This window comes from Protopterus annectens, chromosome 12.part0 (assembly GCF_019279795.1).
Source record: "Protopterus annectens isolate FY-2018-M chromosome 12.part0, PAN1.0, whole genome shotgun sequence".
Classification (NCBI taxonomy): Eukaryota; Metazoa; Chordata; order Ceratodontiformes; family Protopteridae; genus Protopterus; species Protopterus annectens.
The window spans coordinates 1,575,486,344-1,575,503,580 of NC_056746.1; the positions used below are offsets into that span (position 1 = coordinate 1,575,486,344).

Genomic DNA, 17,237 nt, shown 5'->3' on the forward strand with positions numbered 1-17,237 from the left:
TCCACAGAAAGAATGCCAAAGGAAATGTCCTGCAGTAAGCCATACTATCATGCAAAACTTTAAAAGTCTCCCTACAAAGAGCACTGTGATAAGACTCTCTGAAAATGTAAAACTGAAGTTGTTAATAGAGGAAGATTTTCAGTGTATCAAATCTACCTAGCTATTTCAACTAGCTCTATGCAGCTTCCGTATTTCTCTCCTCACTTTGTTTCATCTGCTATAAAACTTCCTGAACTCCCTGCAGGTCTCTGTTTGCTTTATTTATCTGTTTGTTTGTTTGTTTTTGTTGACTGGGCAAAAAACATTTTTAGCGGAGGCCCGAGGAGAAAATCTCCACAATTAAATGATATGTAAAACATAAGGGCCCTGCCAATCCCTCCATGAAGCAATACTTCATATAAATCATAATGTTTCTCCTCTCCAGTAATTTTCCACTTCACAATTCCCCTTTTGTTATGATTAGTTCCACAGCACCTACTAGTCCCTGATACATTGCATGACTGCCTTATCATTGATGTTATATTTATAAGGCAATCTGCACTTTTTGTTATATACAAAACATCTATAACAAGAAATAAAGTGTAAGAAAGAAGTAGTAACAATGTGTCGGCCATTTTTAATCAGACTATAAGGTATCAAAGGATCTGAAAAGCCACATCAGTCATCAGTACAAACAATGCAGCCACTTCTACAAATGAGGTGACATTTAAGCTGTATTTCTATAATGCCCAGTGCATAACACTAACTTGGCTTATTCCATGACCATTCTGTGCTTTATGCTCTTTGAGCCTTTTATTTCAGGTAAAGACATGCAAATGCTACACTGCATATTTTCAAATCTAGTATTCTAAATATTACTATAATCTGTGCAGAACATAGAAATGAGCTCTGATAAGGCTATTTTATAGAATGCAACATATGTGTTGGAAGGCTTTTCGCCTGTCTAGATACATTTAAACAAATCATGACAAAAAGTCAATTACTTGTGAAATTACTTGAAAGTGCTGGAATAGTTACATAAAATGAAACTTAAGTCTTGAAAAGAGAATCAATACCTACCGTTCAATTTTCTGATGGGAACCCTTGCTTTCTTGTACCAGTTTCTGATTGGTCAGCTCGAGGTCTCGTGCTGTCAAATCCAGTTGCTCATAAACCTTAGCATGCTGTTCATTCATCTGTCGTAACATATCCAACTGCTTTGAGAGATACTGGAAACAAATTGGTTAAGAAAAGATCAGCAAAATGTGTATGTGGTATGTTAATGACAATAAAAAGTGCCATACAAGCATTCAGAATAATCTGCTGAACAGTTATAAAATGCAAAACCCATACGAAGCATATAACTGAAGATCTTCTTTCTACACAGAGACAAATGCCAATACTTCAGGTATAATTCTTAAAGCTCAACATGTTTTATATGTGTGTGTGTGTGTGTGTGTGTGTGTGTGTGTGTGTGTGTGTGTGTGTGTGTGTGTGTGTGTGTGTGTGTGTGTGTGTGTGTGTGTGTGTGTGTGTGTGTGTGCGTGTGTGTGTGCATGTGTGCACACGCACGTGTGTGTGTGTGTGTGTGTGTGTGTGTGTGTGTGTGTGTGTGTGTGTGTGTGTGTGTGTGTGTGTGGTGTAAAAATATCTAAAATCAAACTATCAAAAATGAAAGCCAATTGTATGTGGGTGGAGCAAGCCCCCACTCCCGCACCTCCACACTTCCTGCAACATATACATACCAAGTCTGGGATCAAACAGTGAAAAGGGCAAATTCCCAGTTTTCAATATTTTGAGTTTTGGATATGTATGTGAAGAAAATGAAAGCTGAGGATCATACACCTTCAATGTGCAGAATTCCCCTCTTACCACAGCTATGTGTAACTCACCTAAAACACCATTAATGAAGAATATTAGAATGCTGTAGGCACATACCATTACAAGCCACCCATGTAAGGAACAGCTAAGCAGATGGAGATACCCAGAAGAAGACTTTGCAAGGTAAGATTCATAAAATGTAAAACAGTATGTAAGGTATTGAGCCTCGGCCATGTAAGACCATGGACACAGGCATGTACAAACAAACAGAATAATTCAAAATGACCACAGGTAAGGTGCTGAAATGAGGTGCAGCATTGCAGGCCACACCTCAATAACATCATCTGCACTGTTACTGACAGGAAATTTAAAATAAAAAAGCATGCCACATTACAGCAAGCACTGGTATCTGAGCACACAGTGCTCACAAGTACAGAGATGCACACTAACATGCTAGTCAGTGTAGCCATGACAGCCACTGATTCTACCAGCATCAGTTAAGGATCTTCCTCTGACACATCTTTTTCATTAATAATATACTCACACACATGTGCAATACACCTGAAGCCATCTGGAATCGTGTTCCAATATGTGCGTACCATCATTCATTTAACTGCTTTACTGTCCCACTACTGTGTGCCTTGCACATTTATCACCTAAATGAGTGACCATCAAACCAGTAAACTTAATGACACACAGTGTGACCAAGACATACAGCAAGAGGGCACTCTGTAACATTAATAAACATAATAGCTTTTAAAATGCATCTAAGGCACAAACATATCGCAATGCACTCACCAGGCTATACAGTTTTGAGAGTACAGCTTCATTTGTTGATTCTGCTTATATCTATGAGTCCTGGTGCTGTCACTGGAGTAAATGTAAACACACACACACACACACACACACACACATATATATATATATATATATATATATATATGGATCTAGTACTTATGCTCAAATGCATATATCACCATTTTACTGTGTATTCTGTGGTTAGTGTTCAGTTAATAGCAGTTCGGTGATATATGCATTCGAGCATAAGTACTAAATCCATATATCTTGGTTATATATTCTCTTTTGGAAACAGTTATTCATTGCACTTGTAAGTATCACTGTGTATAATTTAAAATGTTTATAATATGAGGGGGACTACCCCCCTCCCACCCCCCGATGTGTGTGTGTGTGTGTGTGTGTGTGTGTGTGTGTGTGTGTGTGTGTGTGAGTGCCTACTCGGGCGCATTTCTATGTGTGTGCAAGCATGCATGATTTACGCACGTGCATGTGTGTGTGTGTGTGTGTGTGTGTGTGTGTGTGCATGCGCCTGTGTATGTGTATGTATATATGCAAGCACTGCAAACATGCATGTTTTATGTGTGTGTGTGTGTGTGTGTGTGTGTGTGTGTGTGTGTGTGTGTGTGTATGCAAGCATGCATGTTTTATGTGTATGTCTATGTGTGTGTGTGTGTGTGTGTGTGTGCGTGTGTGTATGCAAGCATGCATGTTTTATGTGTGTAGATATGTGTGTAAGCACTTATGTTTTAGTTTGTCCATGAAAGCTGCTAATCTTACCCTTCTTGCACATTTATACATAGCCCCAACCCCACTGCCAATTTATCCATTCCCACCCCTTTACTATTACAATCATCCACCTCAACCCCCATAAATAGCAATCATTAAGTACCTCACTCAAACCCAAAAAATATTAAATATGCATTCTGTGAAGGGTGCATAGGCTACTACACTCTGTGCTCGGCTTCTCTCAGTCCAGGTAGTTAACATATGAGTAAGCTCCCAAAGGTATTCCTGACATGAACAGTGCACTAAGTGCCAGGCATAATCGGCATGCCATTCCTCTCTTTTCCAAATGCCCTTTAAAAACTGCAGTTCTGCTAATGAATCCCATTCAAGGCAGTGTACCGCAGCTGACAGGATGCACAGTTTTCCTTGTATACAAGGTGTATCATGTGCAGGCTTGTCAGCACCCACTGAATCCTGTAATGGTACAGCAATGCAACAAAGAAGGCTGACATCCAGCAGTCTGCCACAGCTTACACAACACATACCAAGTCTGGCAGCTGGCAAGAAGGATTAAGGCTGTGAGCTATTAACAAGCTGTTTCCTCTGGTACAGGGTTTGATTCCTTCAGCCTTCAGTTTCCTGTTGTGTGACCTTCAGCTTAACCAAACAGTGTTCTGAGTTAACTGAGAATTTGAGCTAGGCACATGACTGGTGTCCTGGTCTGCATGCTTAGCAACTTCCTCTGAATCTATGAAGGGTACTGACAAACAGTTGCTACATTTCAGTCCAAGACCTTTAAAACGTTGGAGAAGTACATACTTCATTAAAATTCAGGTCATGCTATTTATTTTGCCTATGTTTTCCTCCCGTGTTTTTATTACTGAAGTATGTTTACCACCTGTCTCACTTTACATAGAACAATGTTTATTTGGAAGGATGTGCCCTAAAAGAAACATCAAAAATGGTAAATGTTCTGAGATTTTATGACATAAATTATTTCCTAAATGTCTTCTAATAATTATATAAAACAATTATTTTGTATCTAAACACGTTATTATTGCAACTGTATAAAACGGATAGAACAGAAAATCTACTACGATGAGCTTTAGAACTTTTTTTCTGACAGAATGTGAATTCCAGCTCTTTGCAGCAGGTGTGAGTATGGTTTGTCGTGCAAATTCTCATGTTTTCATAAAAAATGTCCTACTTTGGACATAACAAAAGGTGGCAACCCTATTAGTGAAGAAAAGTTCATACAAACAGGATCTGTGCCCTGCGGAACTCAGTTCCTTTTCAACTTATTCTCTTTCATGTATAGTAATAAAACGATTGTCCCTGGCAAATTCAAAAAAACCAACAGGAAATAGATAAAAGCCAGTATTCACTAAATAATAGGATCTCCTGTTGGTAACTCACTCCCCATATATGAAAGTTCTTAGACCAAAAGTTCAGATGATAGTCACAGATTTGAATTCAAATACTAGATGAAACCAATACACTGAATAACTTCTTTAAATGTTGACTTTTCAGTCCAAAAAATCAAAACATTGGTATAAGAATATATTTATTCGGTAAGCGCTTTCGCTGATAAGCTTTGTCACACCACAAACAAAAAGAAGTACAACTGCTATATATACAACTTCAGACTCAATTATCAAACTAAAACAATCTCTTTCGTGCCGCAATCGTGCAGTACGAGATTATAGCATTTTAACATCAGGCTGCATGTGATTTTGCACATAACTACTTTTAAGGGAAGAAATGTTTAGGAGGGCTGCAGTGGGCTACAATGGACGAAACAGCCTAAGGAGTCTCCTTTCATGCAAAATACATTCAATGAGTGATGGGAATGAAATAAAAGTATAAAAGAAATAAAAGTAAGCAAAATGGTGTATGTGTATGTTTTCACAGTTCTTATTGATCTTTCCATTGTCACTGTAATACATTCATTTATTGATTCATTCATTTATAAGAAACCAAAATGGCACAACGGAGATACACCCAGCACCTCAATTTTTGGTAGCTGATTTAGACAGTGATGAGAAAGAGTTTCAATAAACTGCTCAAAAATAATGATGAATACATCATAATCACTACATTCAAATGATACAAAATAGTTCAACTTTCTGTGATTCACAGAATGACTTGGAGAAAAAAATCTAAAGACTCAAAACTGAATGTGTTTCTAGGTGAAATATTACTTTTCAGAAAGTAATAATTAATAAGCGGAACTAATCATGAAGCTCATAGCTGTCGTGTTCCCCAGTAGATGTATGATGGAGCCGATGTGTCAGTAAATAATTAACTGCAGCAGACCAGGTATTACAGGACAATAATTAATGGCCTGGCACTTCTGCCCACTGGGGAACCTGGTAATTATTTCTGTAATGAATGTCAGTTCATTATAAGAAGCTTTCAGCAGGTGTCCCTTCTGCAATGCATGTGCCAGTTTCCTCAAAAGCACACAGAAGCAGAACTGATACTCAGCTATGTGCCCTTGCTATCTACAACATTTTATGCAACTGCTGAGGTGTGAAAGTCTCAGCCAGAAATTATACAAAATAAAAGTTGAGTAGTTTATAAAGTCATTTCTAACACCCACTTAAGTGGCATCCAATCCCTCAGCTATCTATTACAATCCCCAAATGTACACCACAGCATCCATTATTCCACACTCAATGTGCCCAAACTCAGTCTCTAGCAGTATAACCAATATAATGCTCTTCCAGTACTGTCCTCTCCATTTTACTTGGCTTGATATACTCTTGTGCTTATATAAGCAGAACAGCGTAATACAAAACAGATTTGATTTCCAAGACAAGCAAATAGAGCTGCAGAACAGAAGTGAGTGGTGTTTTTACAAGTACGTCTCTCTTCTTTAAATGGTATACAGAAATAGCCTGAAAAAAAACATTGGTGTCCATTGGTGAATGAACTAACTGCTTTATGTTATCTTGATGTAGCCATGTAATCTATATGGTGTTTCGAGCTTAATTCCCAAGGTTACTTATATTTACCTTGTGGCAATCTGATGGTGTTCACATTTTAGTTAACAACTGTGAGCAATAAGGTTTCTTTTATTTAATTATGACCCTGAATACAGCTGGCATGTGGCTGAAGGAAGAATACCCATTTAACTTTGGCACATGGCTGTAGGCTGAATATCTATTTAATGTTGGCACATGGCTGTAGGCTGAATATCTATTTAATTTTGGCACATGGCTGTAGGCTGAATACACTTACACTTTTCTAATGTGAATGTCAAGAAGATTATTTTACTCACACGCAAAATTAATTCTATAAGAGGAAGATTTTAGAAATATCAAAAAACCTAGGAAAGTCTTACAACCAGTACAATTGCTATACTTCCTTTTATCTTTTAGTAATGTGAACAGGCAAATATGAATTCATCTGTATGTATAATTGGCAATTATAGAAATCAGCGCCTCCTGAAAAGATCAACTTTTATCACAGCAGGCTTGTCAGGGAGGAGAGAAGGATAAGGACAGGGGGTCCCTAATTCATGTAGCACTGCAAACATTTTAACGGGAGACACCACCTCCTACATCATGAATATATAAAATGTACAGTTTTCATTGTCCAGGAGACCCCCGCACCTCCTGATTATATTAAATGCTCCATGTCCGTTGTTCAGGAGTACCCCCTACCAACTCCAGGTTATGTTAAATGTATAGTTTTTACTGTCCAGGAGACACACACACACACACACACACACACACACACACACACACACACACACACACCCTGCCTATATTAAATGCATTGTGACTGTCGGGGAATGACACATCATACACAGCATACTACTCCAGGTTTATTATTTTTCTTTTTGCTTTATGTTAAACATCTCTATTATGCTATGCCTTACCATTCTTATTATAGTGTGTCACAGCAACTGTTGAATATACTGCTTATGTAGCTAATTTAAATAGATTTTAAATTCTCCTGGGTTGGCATAGTAAACATATGCAATGCAAAAAAAGCTATATGTGTATGAGCCAAGAAAACTACATACACTTGTACGTAAAGGCCTAAAGTGTGGTACATAAGAGAGGTGGCAAGTGCAGGAAACAAATAAATCACTGTGCCCTGGTAGAGCTAAGGACATACTAGATGAAATTCGGAGGGATGCACCTGCGATCCTCTGAATAATGGAAATAAAGGGCACATATGAGAGAATATATACTAACTCTATGGTTGCACTGATCCTACTGCAAGGGGGATGCAATCTTATAACTAGTACACATAAGGAACAGGGATGCACAGTTAAGTAAAGCCCACAGTTAAAATGTTTTAAAAGTGCAAATAAACAGAGACAAACCAGTCACATGACATTTTCCTCCAATTAGGTTACATCAAAAAGTAACATCAGCAATGGAAGTTTTTAGATAATGAACAATACACTTTGACTTTCCAGATTAAAGACATTTTTCCTTTTAGTTTTGCTGTAATTCTGATGCCTTGGGTCTGCACACCCTTGGTTTGTTTGCTATTTTACAATGTGCTGAGTTCCCTATGTAGGTAAGCTCTGTATTCTATTACAAACCCGTTGTGAAGGCTGGCAATTAGTGCAGAGAACTAAACCTCTCTGCTATTACAAAACTGCTCCTTGTACCCAAGTTACAAGTTTTGATACATCCCACCTCTGTTTGCCTACTGTGTGACTCTGAACAAGTCATTTAACTAGTCTGCACTCCTGGGTCACCCCTGAAAAGGACTTATTCATTCAACAATAGATAAAACAAAAAGTATATAAAATGTAATTCAGTCAGGAAGAAAAGCATTACAAGTCAACAGCTAACAGAGTAAAAAGGAGATAAGGTGACAAAAGCCATTACTCCTCATAAGAGTGAAAAGAGTCAGACTTACAAAAGGATGGAGAGTCAGTTGTAAATTCATCCATAAGCAGAAGCTCATTAGGAACACCAGAATCAATCCAGTCTAGAATAAATTTGAAAAGTACTTTACCAGAAATAAGCTTGAGGTAAACACAACCTCAGCCTATTTTTTCAGTAACTGAAAAGTACAGCTATGTACACTTACCATAAATGTAGATGTTCGAGTGTATTCACTGTTGCAGTCATTACATTTGGGTAATCTGCTGGCAGGTTGCCCTCAGTCAGCCTGAATTCCAAAGTCTTGGGTCCTGCGTCGGTTGCTGTTTCCTCTTCCATGACGTCAGGTCGTCAGGGGTATAAAACATGCAGCCGACGCCATTTTCTTTAGTTTTTCTTGTCCCCGATGTCAGGTGCTCCCAAAAAAGGTAGCAAAAATATGTGTGTATATATATATATATATATATATATATATATATATATATATATATATATATACATACATGCATCAGTATAAACTTTACCTTCATCTACAAGCAAATACACCACATAGGTTGTAGAAGATAGAGAAGGAAAGATAAACTCCAGAATGACAGGGGGATGGCGGGAGGGTAACCTGGACTGCAACAGTGAATACACTTGAACATCTACATTTATGGGAAGTGTACACAACTGTACTATGTCCGTCGTGTTTCACTGTTGCAGTCATTACATTTGGGTTGAATCCCAAAGCTATGGTTGGGAGGCTGAAGCTAAACAGCATTAGGAGTGGCTATAACGCCCTGCAGAACTGCAGTGGCAAAGCCTGCCCTGGATTTAGAGTAGAGAGGCAAATGATAATGCTTTGTAAAGGTGTGAACAGAACTCCAAGTAGCAGCCTCTAGAATGTCTTTGGTTGGTACTCCCCTTAGAAAGGCTGCTGAAGTAGCTGCAGCTCTGGTGGAATGAGACCTAATGCCCTTGGGCACAGGTTTTCCATGGTGTAAGTAGCAGAAAAGTACAGTTTTGTACCTACCATAAATGTAGATGTTCGAGTGTAAACACTGCTGCAGTCATTACACTTGGGTTATCCTGCCGTCAGGCCCAGTCGGCCTGAGTTCCAAAGTCTTGGTCCGGCGTCATATTCTTCAGTTTTTCTTGCTCCAGATGTCAGGTGCCCCCAAATCGGTAGGCAATTTTTATTGCTAATAAAACATACATAAGAAAATCAAACAACAACTTTCAGTTACCAGCAAATACTCCCCATAGGTAGTAAAGGTTAGAAGACGTGGGTACGTACCAGCAAGTAAGAGGGGAAGGAGGGAGGGTAACCTGGACTGTAGCAGTGTTTACACTCGAACATCTACATTTATGGTAGGTACAAAACTGTACTATGTTCATCGTGTTACACTGCTGCAGTCATTACACTTGGGTAGAATCCCAAAGCTGAGGTAGGGAGGCTGGTTCTATAAAGCATTAGGGGTGGCTATTAGGCCCTGCAGCACTGCAGTGGCGAAGCCAGCTCTGGATTTAGAGTAAAGAGGCAGATGGTAGTGCTTGGTGAAGGTATGCATAGAACTCCATGTTGCTGCTTCCAAAATATCCTTGGTAGGTACTCCTCTGAGGTAGGCAGTTGAAGTGGCTGTTGCCCTAGTGGAGTGAGATCTAATGCTGCTAGGTACAGGTTTCTCATGGTGTGTATAGCAAAAATGTATACAATGTCCTATCCATTTTAAAATAGTCTGTTTAGAAATGGCTTTTCCCTGTGCTCCCGCAGCATATGCTACCAATAATTGCTCAGATTTTCTGAAAGCTTTGGTTTTCTCCAAGTAGAGGCGTAACTGCCTATGAATGTCCAAAGAATGCAGAAGTCTCTCCCCTTTATTCTGTGGTTTTGGATAAAAAGTTGGCAAGTGAATAGTTTGGTTTACAGCCACACTTGGTACCACCTTTGGCATAAACATAGGGTTAGTTCTTAAAGACACCCTGTCCTGGTGGAAAATGAGGAAAGGTTCCACTGCCATTAGTGCCTGTAATTCTGATACTCTTCATGCTGATGTTAATGCCCGGAGCAGAGCAGTTTTCCAAGAGATATATTTTAATTCTGCTGTGCTAGCTGGTTCAAAAGGAGGTAAAGTTAATTTTTCCAAAACGAAGTTGAGGTCTCAAGTTGGAGTAGGTGTTCTACGGGGCGGTCTTATGTTTTTAGCCCCTCTGAGGTACTGTTTCAGCAAGGGATTAGAGAAAATTGGTCGATCCGTGCTGTAATGAGCAGAGATGGCAGAGGCGTGGATCTTGATGGATGAAAAAGAAAGGCCTTTGTCCAGCATCTCAGTTAAATACTGTAGTATCCGAGGAATGTTTGGGACAAGAGGGTCAAGGTTGTGAGCCTGGTTCCAGGCACAGAATCTCTTCCATTTATCCGAATAGGCTTTCCTGGTACTAGGCCTTCTGGCCTCCAGAATGACATCCATAACAGCTTTGGAGTGAGGCATTGCTTGCTTTACTAAGGAATCTTCCATGCAGCTAGGTTTAAGGTCTTTAGCTGGCTGTGGAGTATCTGATTGTTGTGCTGAGTCAACAGGTGTGGAACTTGAGGCAAAATCCAGGGTGGTCCTTGTGCTAAATTCTTTAAGATTGGGTACCAGTGTTGTCGTGGCCAATCTGGTGCAATCAGGATCATCTTTGGCTCTTCTTGTCTGGCTTTTATGAGTACCTTTGGAAGGAGAGGTAGTGGTGGGAAAGCGTATACTTGTAGGTTTTTCCAGCTGAATGAGAGGGCATCCACATTCCATGCTTGTGGATGGTATCTCCTTGTGCAGAATTTCTGTAGCTGGTAGTTCATTGGAGATGCAAACAGATCTATGTCCGGGCTCCACCATTTCTGTGTTATCATTCTGAATATTTGTGGATTAAATTCCCATTCATGGGGATCCATGATGTTTCTGCTTAAGTCATCTGCCAGTGTGTTTTTCTCTCCTGGCAGGAATTGTGCTTGCAGATGAACTTGATAGTTTAGAGCTGTGTTCCACAAGGTCATGGCTTGTCTGCAGAGGGGATAGAAGTGAGTGCCCCCTTGCTTGTTTATGTACCACATAACTGTAGTGTTGTCTGTCTTTAGTAGTAGTTGCCCTGGATGCAGCAGGTCCTTGAAAGCTATAAGGGCATTTTGTACAGCTAGCATCTGTTTTTGATTGATGTGAAGATGCCTTTGTTCTGCGGGCCACTTGCCCTGAATACATTTTCCTGCCAGGTGTGCTCCCCAGGAGTAATCCAATGCATCTGTTGTCAGTGTTTGCCTGGTTGTGGGTTGAGTAAAAGGCTGTCCCTTGTTGAGGTGACAGGCTTGAGCCCACCATCAAAACTCCTGTTGAAGGCAAGGAATTAGTGGTATAACTGTTTCCAAATTTTGACAGTGTTGAGACCATACACTCTTTAGGTACCATTGTAGTTTCCTCATATGCAGTCTGGCATATGGAATTAGTAGTATGCAAGATGCCATCTAACCCACGGCCTGCAGAATTTTTCTTGCAGAGAGTTGGGTCTGTGTTGCCATCAATTGAAAGTATTGAGTCAATTGTCCTTGCTTGTCTGGCATGAGATAAGCCATCTGGGCCGTTGTGGTCAAGCTGGCACCCAGGAATATTATCTCTTGTGAGGGCACTAGTTTTGATTTCTTTTCGTTTACTGTGTACCCCAGGCAACTTAATAACTTTTTTACAAACGCCAGATGCTTTAAAAGAACGTCCTTGCTCTCTGCTTGAATCAGGCAGTCATCCAGGTATGGATAAATTTGAATTCCTTTCTGTCTGCAAAATGCAATTACTGGTGCCAGGCACTTTGTGAAGACCCTGAGCGCAGTAGATAAGCCAAAGGGCAGTGCAGAGAATTGATAGTGCCTTGAACCAACTATGAATCTGAGGTATCTTCTGCAATTTTGTCTGATAGGGACATGCAGGAATGCCTCCTTGAGGTCCAAGGTCACGAGCCAAGCTTTCTTGCCCGGCATGGGAAGAAGCTGCTGTAGTGTCAACATTTTGAATTTCGGAACATCCAAGTAAGTGTTTAGAGAAGAAAGATCCAGAATGGGACTCCAGGCTTTGTCTTTTCTGGGCACCAGAAAGAGTCTTGAGTAAAATCCTTGTCCTTGTTCCTGTGGTGGTACCTGTTGAATAGCTCTCATGTCTATGAGTGCTGTAATTTGTTTTTGAGCCTCTGCCCATTGATTTTGTGGCAGATTTGGCATTCCTTTTAACCTTGGCAGAGTGTGAAAGTGGAACCTGTAACCTTGAGATACAATGTTGAGAACCCATTTGTCTTTGGTGATCATTTGCCAATTGTGATAGAAAAGTGCCAGTTTTCTTCCCAAGGGGGCTGCCAAGAGAGAGCTGTTTGGCAGCTGTAGTGAGAAGTCATTGGGGCTGCTTTTTATATGGTTGGGGCCTGACTTCCCCTTCTTTCTGGCCTGGTGCACCCCATTGTCGAGGCCTGTAAGGACCTTGTGGTTGACCTCTACCTCTTGGACGTCTGTATCTGCCCCTCTGAGGTCTGTCTGTAACTGGAAAGGACCAATTCTTTGTTGGCCAATTTCTGCTAAATCGAGGAGGCTAAACCTGTAAGAAATCCTTCACCGTTTGCATAGATTTTGCCTTAGCCTCCATTTTCTTTAATACCTCTTCTGCCTTAACTCCAAATAACACATCCTGCTGCAAAGGTGCATCCAATAATTTTGCTTTAACATGATCTGGTAACGTATGTTCTTTTAACCAAGCATGCCTTCTAATGACAGAGCCTGTAACTGCTGCTCTACAGCAGGCCTCTAAAGAATCAAAACCATATTGCAAAGTATGTTTTCTCACTTGTTCAGCAGCATGCAATAAATCCTGCATTTCTTTTATATTAGGAGGATCTGAATCTGGAAGCATCTTCTGTTTCAACTGAGACATCAGAAATTGCTGATATTTTAACATATGAAATTGGCAATTTAAGGCTCTCATTGCTACAGTTGCAGACGTATAAACTTTCTTTCCCCATCTGTCTAATGCTCTGGCATCTCTGTCCGAGGGAACTGGATTCTTTGCTGATGAGGCCTTAACCCCTTTGGGTCCCTGAGAAATAGTTTCAGGGTCAGCAACTGGGCTTTTATACAGAAATTTGTGTGAGTCAGGGACTCTGTAGTATCTGTCAGGTTTAACTGGGGCTGGAGGTAAGGAGTCAGGATTTAAGCTAGATTCAGTATACACATCATCCACAATGTCTAACACTGGCAGAATAGCTAGGGGTCTGTGTTGAGGTAATAAAAGGAAGTCTCTGAGCCTTTTCTTGGATTCTGAGTAATCCTGGCCTTCCTAATGGAAATGCTCCCTCATGGTATGTAAGGTTTCCCCAAAAGAGTAGTCCTCAGGCGGAGAGGCTGATGGAATTGATTCCTCAGCATCAGAATCCTTATAAGGGGGGCAAAGAATATCCTAGGTCTGAGGAAGAATCTGAAGAAATGGACACCTGGTCGGATGAGTCATAGTCTGCATCCTGTCTAGGCCTTTTATCAGGAGGGGGGTGTGAACCCCTGATCAGAGTGATTAGGTCTTCGGCCATTTTGAGCATTTGTTTCTTAGGCATAGAGGCCTGTCCTGGAGAATGCTGTTTCTTTGTTTTTAAAGGAGTCTTAGACTTAGCAGAGGGTTTAATGCTTAACTGAGTAGGTCTGAAGACACCCTCTGAAACTGCGGGTTGCTCAGCTACTCCGGATCCCTCTGTAGGGTTAGTCTCGGTAGGCTGAAAAACTTGAGCTTCCAAAGGCCCAGCTGTCTCCACATGGGAGTCAGAGGCGGCCTGTGGTTCTGCAGAAGCGGTCGTCAGGGGCTACAAAGGCACCTCGCTGAAAACCAGAGAACCGGCGACTGGCCTAGAAGAGGCTTCGTCATCAAGTTTGGGCCTCGGATGCCTGTCCTTATCTTTGCGCTTTTTATGTATAGCGGTCATCGGACGTTCGGACGGCATGGTGTAATTGAATTTTCTGCCAAAATAATGTCGGGCAAAATCAAACCGACGTTTAATAGTGCGCTTGTTAAACCTAGCACAAAACCGACAACCAGTAACGTCGTGGTCTGGGCCAAGGCATGGAATACAATAGGAATGGAAATCCTTATGAGGTATTTGCTTCCCACAAGAAATACAATTATTAACTTTTACTGACATCGGTCTGAGGCAAGAAAAAGTTTCCCCAATGGGGTACTTAGCTTTGTAGAAGACTTCGGTTCTGGATTCAGAATGAAAATCTCAGGAGTCGGCCGACCGACACTTGTGAACTGCCTTTGCTTCGGGCACAGCGCGGCAAGAAAGACTGAAAAATATGGCATCGGCTGCATCTTTTATACCCCTGCCGCACTGATGTCAGGGAGGGGGCGACAGCAGCCGACGCCGGACCAAGACTTTGGAACTCAGGCCGACTTGGGAACCACCCAAGTGTAATGACTGCAGCAGTGTAACACGATGAACATCGGATGCAGTGGCTTATCCACTTTGAAATTAGCTGCTTTGAAATAGTCTTGCCTTCTGATCCTGCAGCATATGTCACTAGTAATTGCTCAGTTTTTCTTAGAGCTTTAGTCCTGCTTAAGCAGAATCTTAGCTGTCTGTGTATGTCCAAGGAATGCAGAATTCTCTCCCCCTTGTTCTGCGGATTTGGATAAAAATTTGGCAGATGAATTGCTTGGTTAAAAGCCACAATGGAAGCCACCATAGGCATAAAAGTAGGATTTGTCCTCAGAGATATCCTGTCTGAATAAAATATGATAAAAGGCTCTACAGCCATGAGAGCCTGTAGCTCTGAAACTCTTCTTGCTGAAGTAATTTCTAGTAGCAGAGCTGTTTTCCATGATAACAACTTTATATCAGCAGTAGCAGCTGGTTCAAATGGAGGCAGGGTGAGCTTTTCCAACACATAATTGAGGTCCCATGCAGGCAATGGTGATCTTCTAGGAGGCCTTAAATTTTTGGCTCCTCTAAGATACTGCTTTAGTAAAGGATGAGAAAAGATTGGTGGCTCTGTATTGTAATGAGCTGAAATGGCAGAGGCATGGATTTTAATTGATGAGAAAGATAGGCCTTTGTCAAGCATCTCAGTTAAGTATTGCAATATCTGAGGAATATTTGGTACTGCTGTATCAGTTCCTTGTGCTTGATTCCAAGCACAGAATCTCTTCCATTTGTCAGCATAAGATTTTCTAGTACTAGGCCTCCTGGCTTCCAAAATGACATCCATCACAGCTTTACTGAGAGGTGCTGCTTGTCTGACTACATGATCAGCCATGCTGCCAGGTTCAGAGTCTGTAGTTGATTGTGCAGGATCTGATTGTTTTGCTGGGGCAGTAGTTGTGGTCTTTGCGGCAAGGTCCAAGCTGGGTATTGAGACAAGTTTCTTAGGATTGAGTATCAGTATTGGCAGGGCCAGTCCAGGGCAATTAGTATCATCTTTGGTTTCTCTTGTCTGACTTTTAGGAGGACCTTGGGGAGAAGAGGCAGAGGAGGAAAGGCGTAAACTGATGGATAGGGTGTCCACTTTCCATGCTTGTCTGTGATAAGTCCTTGTGCAGAATCTTTTCCATTGATCATTTTGAGGGGAGGCAAATAGATCTATGTCTGGGCTCCCCCATTTCTCTGTTATCATGCTGAAGACTTGTGGATTTAGTTTCCACTTGTGAGGATCCATAAGGTTTCTGCTTAAATCGTCTGCCAGAGTGTTTTGTTTTCCTGGCAGGAATTGAGCTTGAAGATGTATTTGGTAGGTCAAAGCTGTGTCCCACAGTGCCACAGCTAATCTGCAAAGGGGGTATGAGTGTGTGCCCCCTTGCTTGTTTATATACCACATGACTGTGGTGTTGTCCATCTTTATCAGTAGTTGTCCTGGATGAAGTAAGTCACTGAAGGCTGTTAGGGCATTTTGAACAGCTAGCATCTCTTTCTGGTTGATATGTAGATGCATTTGTTTTGGTGACCATATGCCCTGAATACATCTTCCTGCCAAGTGTGCCCCCCAGGCATAATCTGAGGTGTCTGTTGTTATGGTTTGGCTGGCAGGGGGTAAAGTGAATGGCTGTCCCATGTTTTGGTGACATGCTTTTGCCCACCATAGAAACTCCTGTTGCAGGCAGGGAATGAGAGGAATCATTGTTTCCAGACTGTGAGAATGTTGACTCCATAAACTTTTTAGGTACCATTGAAGTTTCCTCATATGCAGTCTTGCATATGGAATCAGTAGGATGCAGGATGCCATGAAGCCCAGAGCCTGCAGAATTTGTCCTGAAGAAGACTGGGTTTTTGTTGTCATTAGTCTGAAGTAAGTAGTCAGTTGCCTTTGCTTGTCTGGCATGAGGTAAGCCATCTGGGCAGTTGTATTCAAGCTTGCACCCAGGAATGTTATCTTTTGAGAGGGTACCAGTTGTGATTTCTTTTCATTTATTGTGCAACCTAGGCATGTTAGAAACCTTTTCACAAATGCCAGGTGTGGATGAAGAGATGTCCTTGTTCTCTGCCTGAATGAGACATTCGTCCAAATAAGGATATATTTGTATACTTCATTGTCTGCAAAATGCAATTACTGGTACCAGGCATTTTGTAAAAACCCTGGGCGCAGTAGATAAGCCAAAGGGCAGTGCAGAGAATTGGTAATGCATTAAGACAGCCTTGAATTTGAGGTATCTTCTGCCCGATTGTCTTACTGGGACATGCAGGTATGCCTCTTTTAGATCTAAAGTCACCAGCCAAGCATTCTTGCCCAGCATGGGCAGAATCTGCTGCAAAGTCAACATTTTGAATTTTGGAATGTCCAGGTATGTGTTCAAAATCGATAAATCCTGTATTGGCTGCCAAGCCTTGTCCTTTCGGGTACCAAGAACAGTCTTGAGTAAAAACCTTGTTCTTTTTCCTGTTCTGGTACTGTCTGAATGGTCCCCATATCCACGAGGGACGTAACCTGTTTCTGTGCCTCTGCCCATTGATTTTTTGGCAGATCTGACCAACCATTTGCTATTGGCAGAGTGTGGAAATGGAATCTGTATCCCTGTGATACGATTTTTAGTA

General features: G+C 41.2%; 1 protein-coding gene across 1 annotated transcript in view; it reads right to left on the reverse strand.

Moving 5' to 3' along the window:
* CDR2L (cerebellar degeneration related protein 2 like) overlaps positions 1-17,237 on the reverse strand; it is a 379,334-nt gene that overhangs the window by 119,490 nt on the left and 242,607 nt on the right. Inside the window, exon 3 of the mRNA XM_044090524.1 lies at positions 1,060-1,208. Coding sequence (XP_043946459.1) covers positions 1,060-1,208 — 149 coding nt within the window. The remainder of the gene's footprint in view (positions 1-1,059; positions 1,209-17,237) is intronic.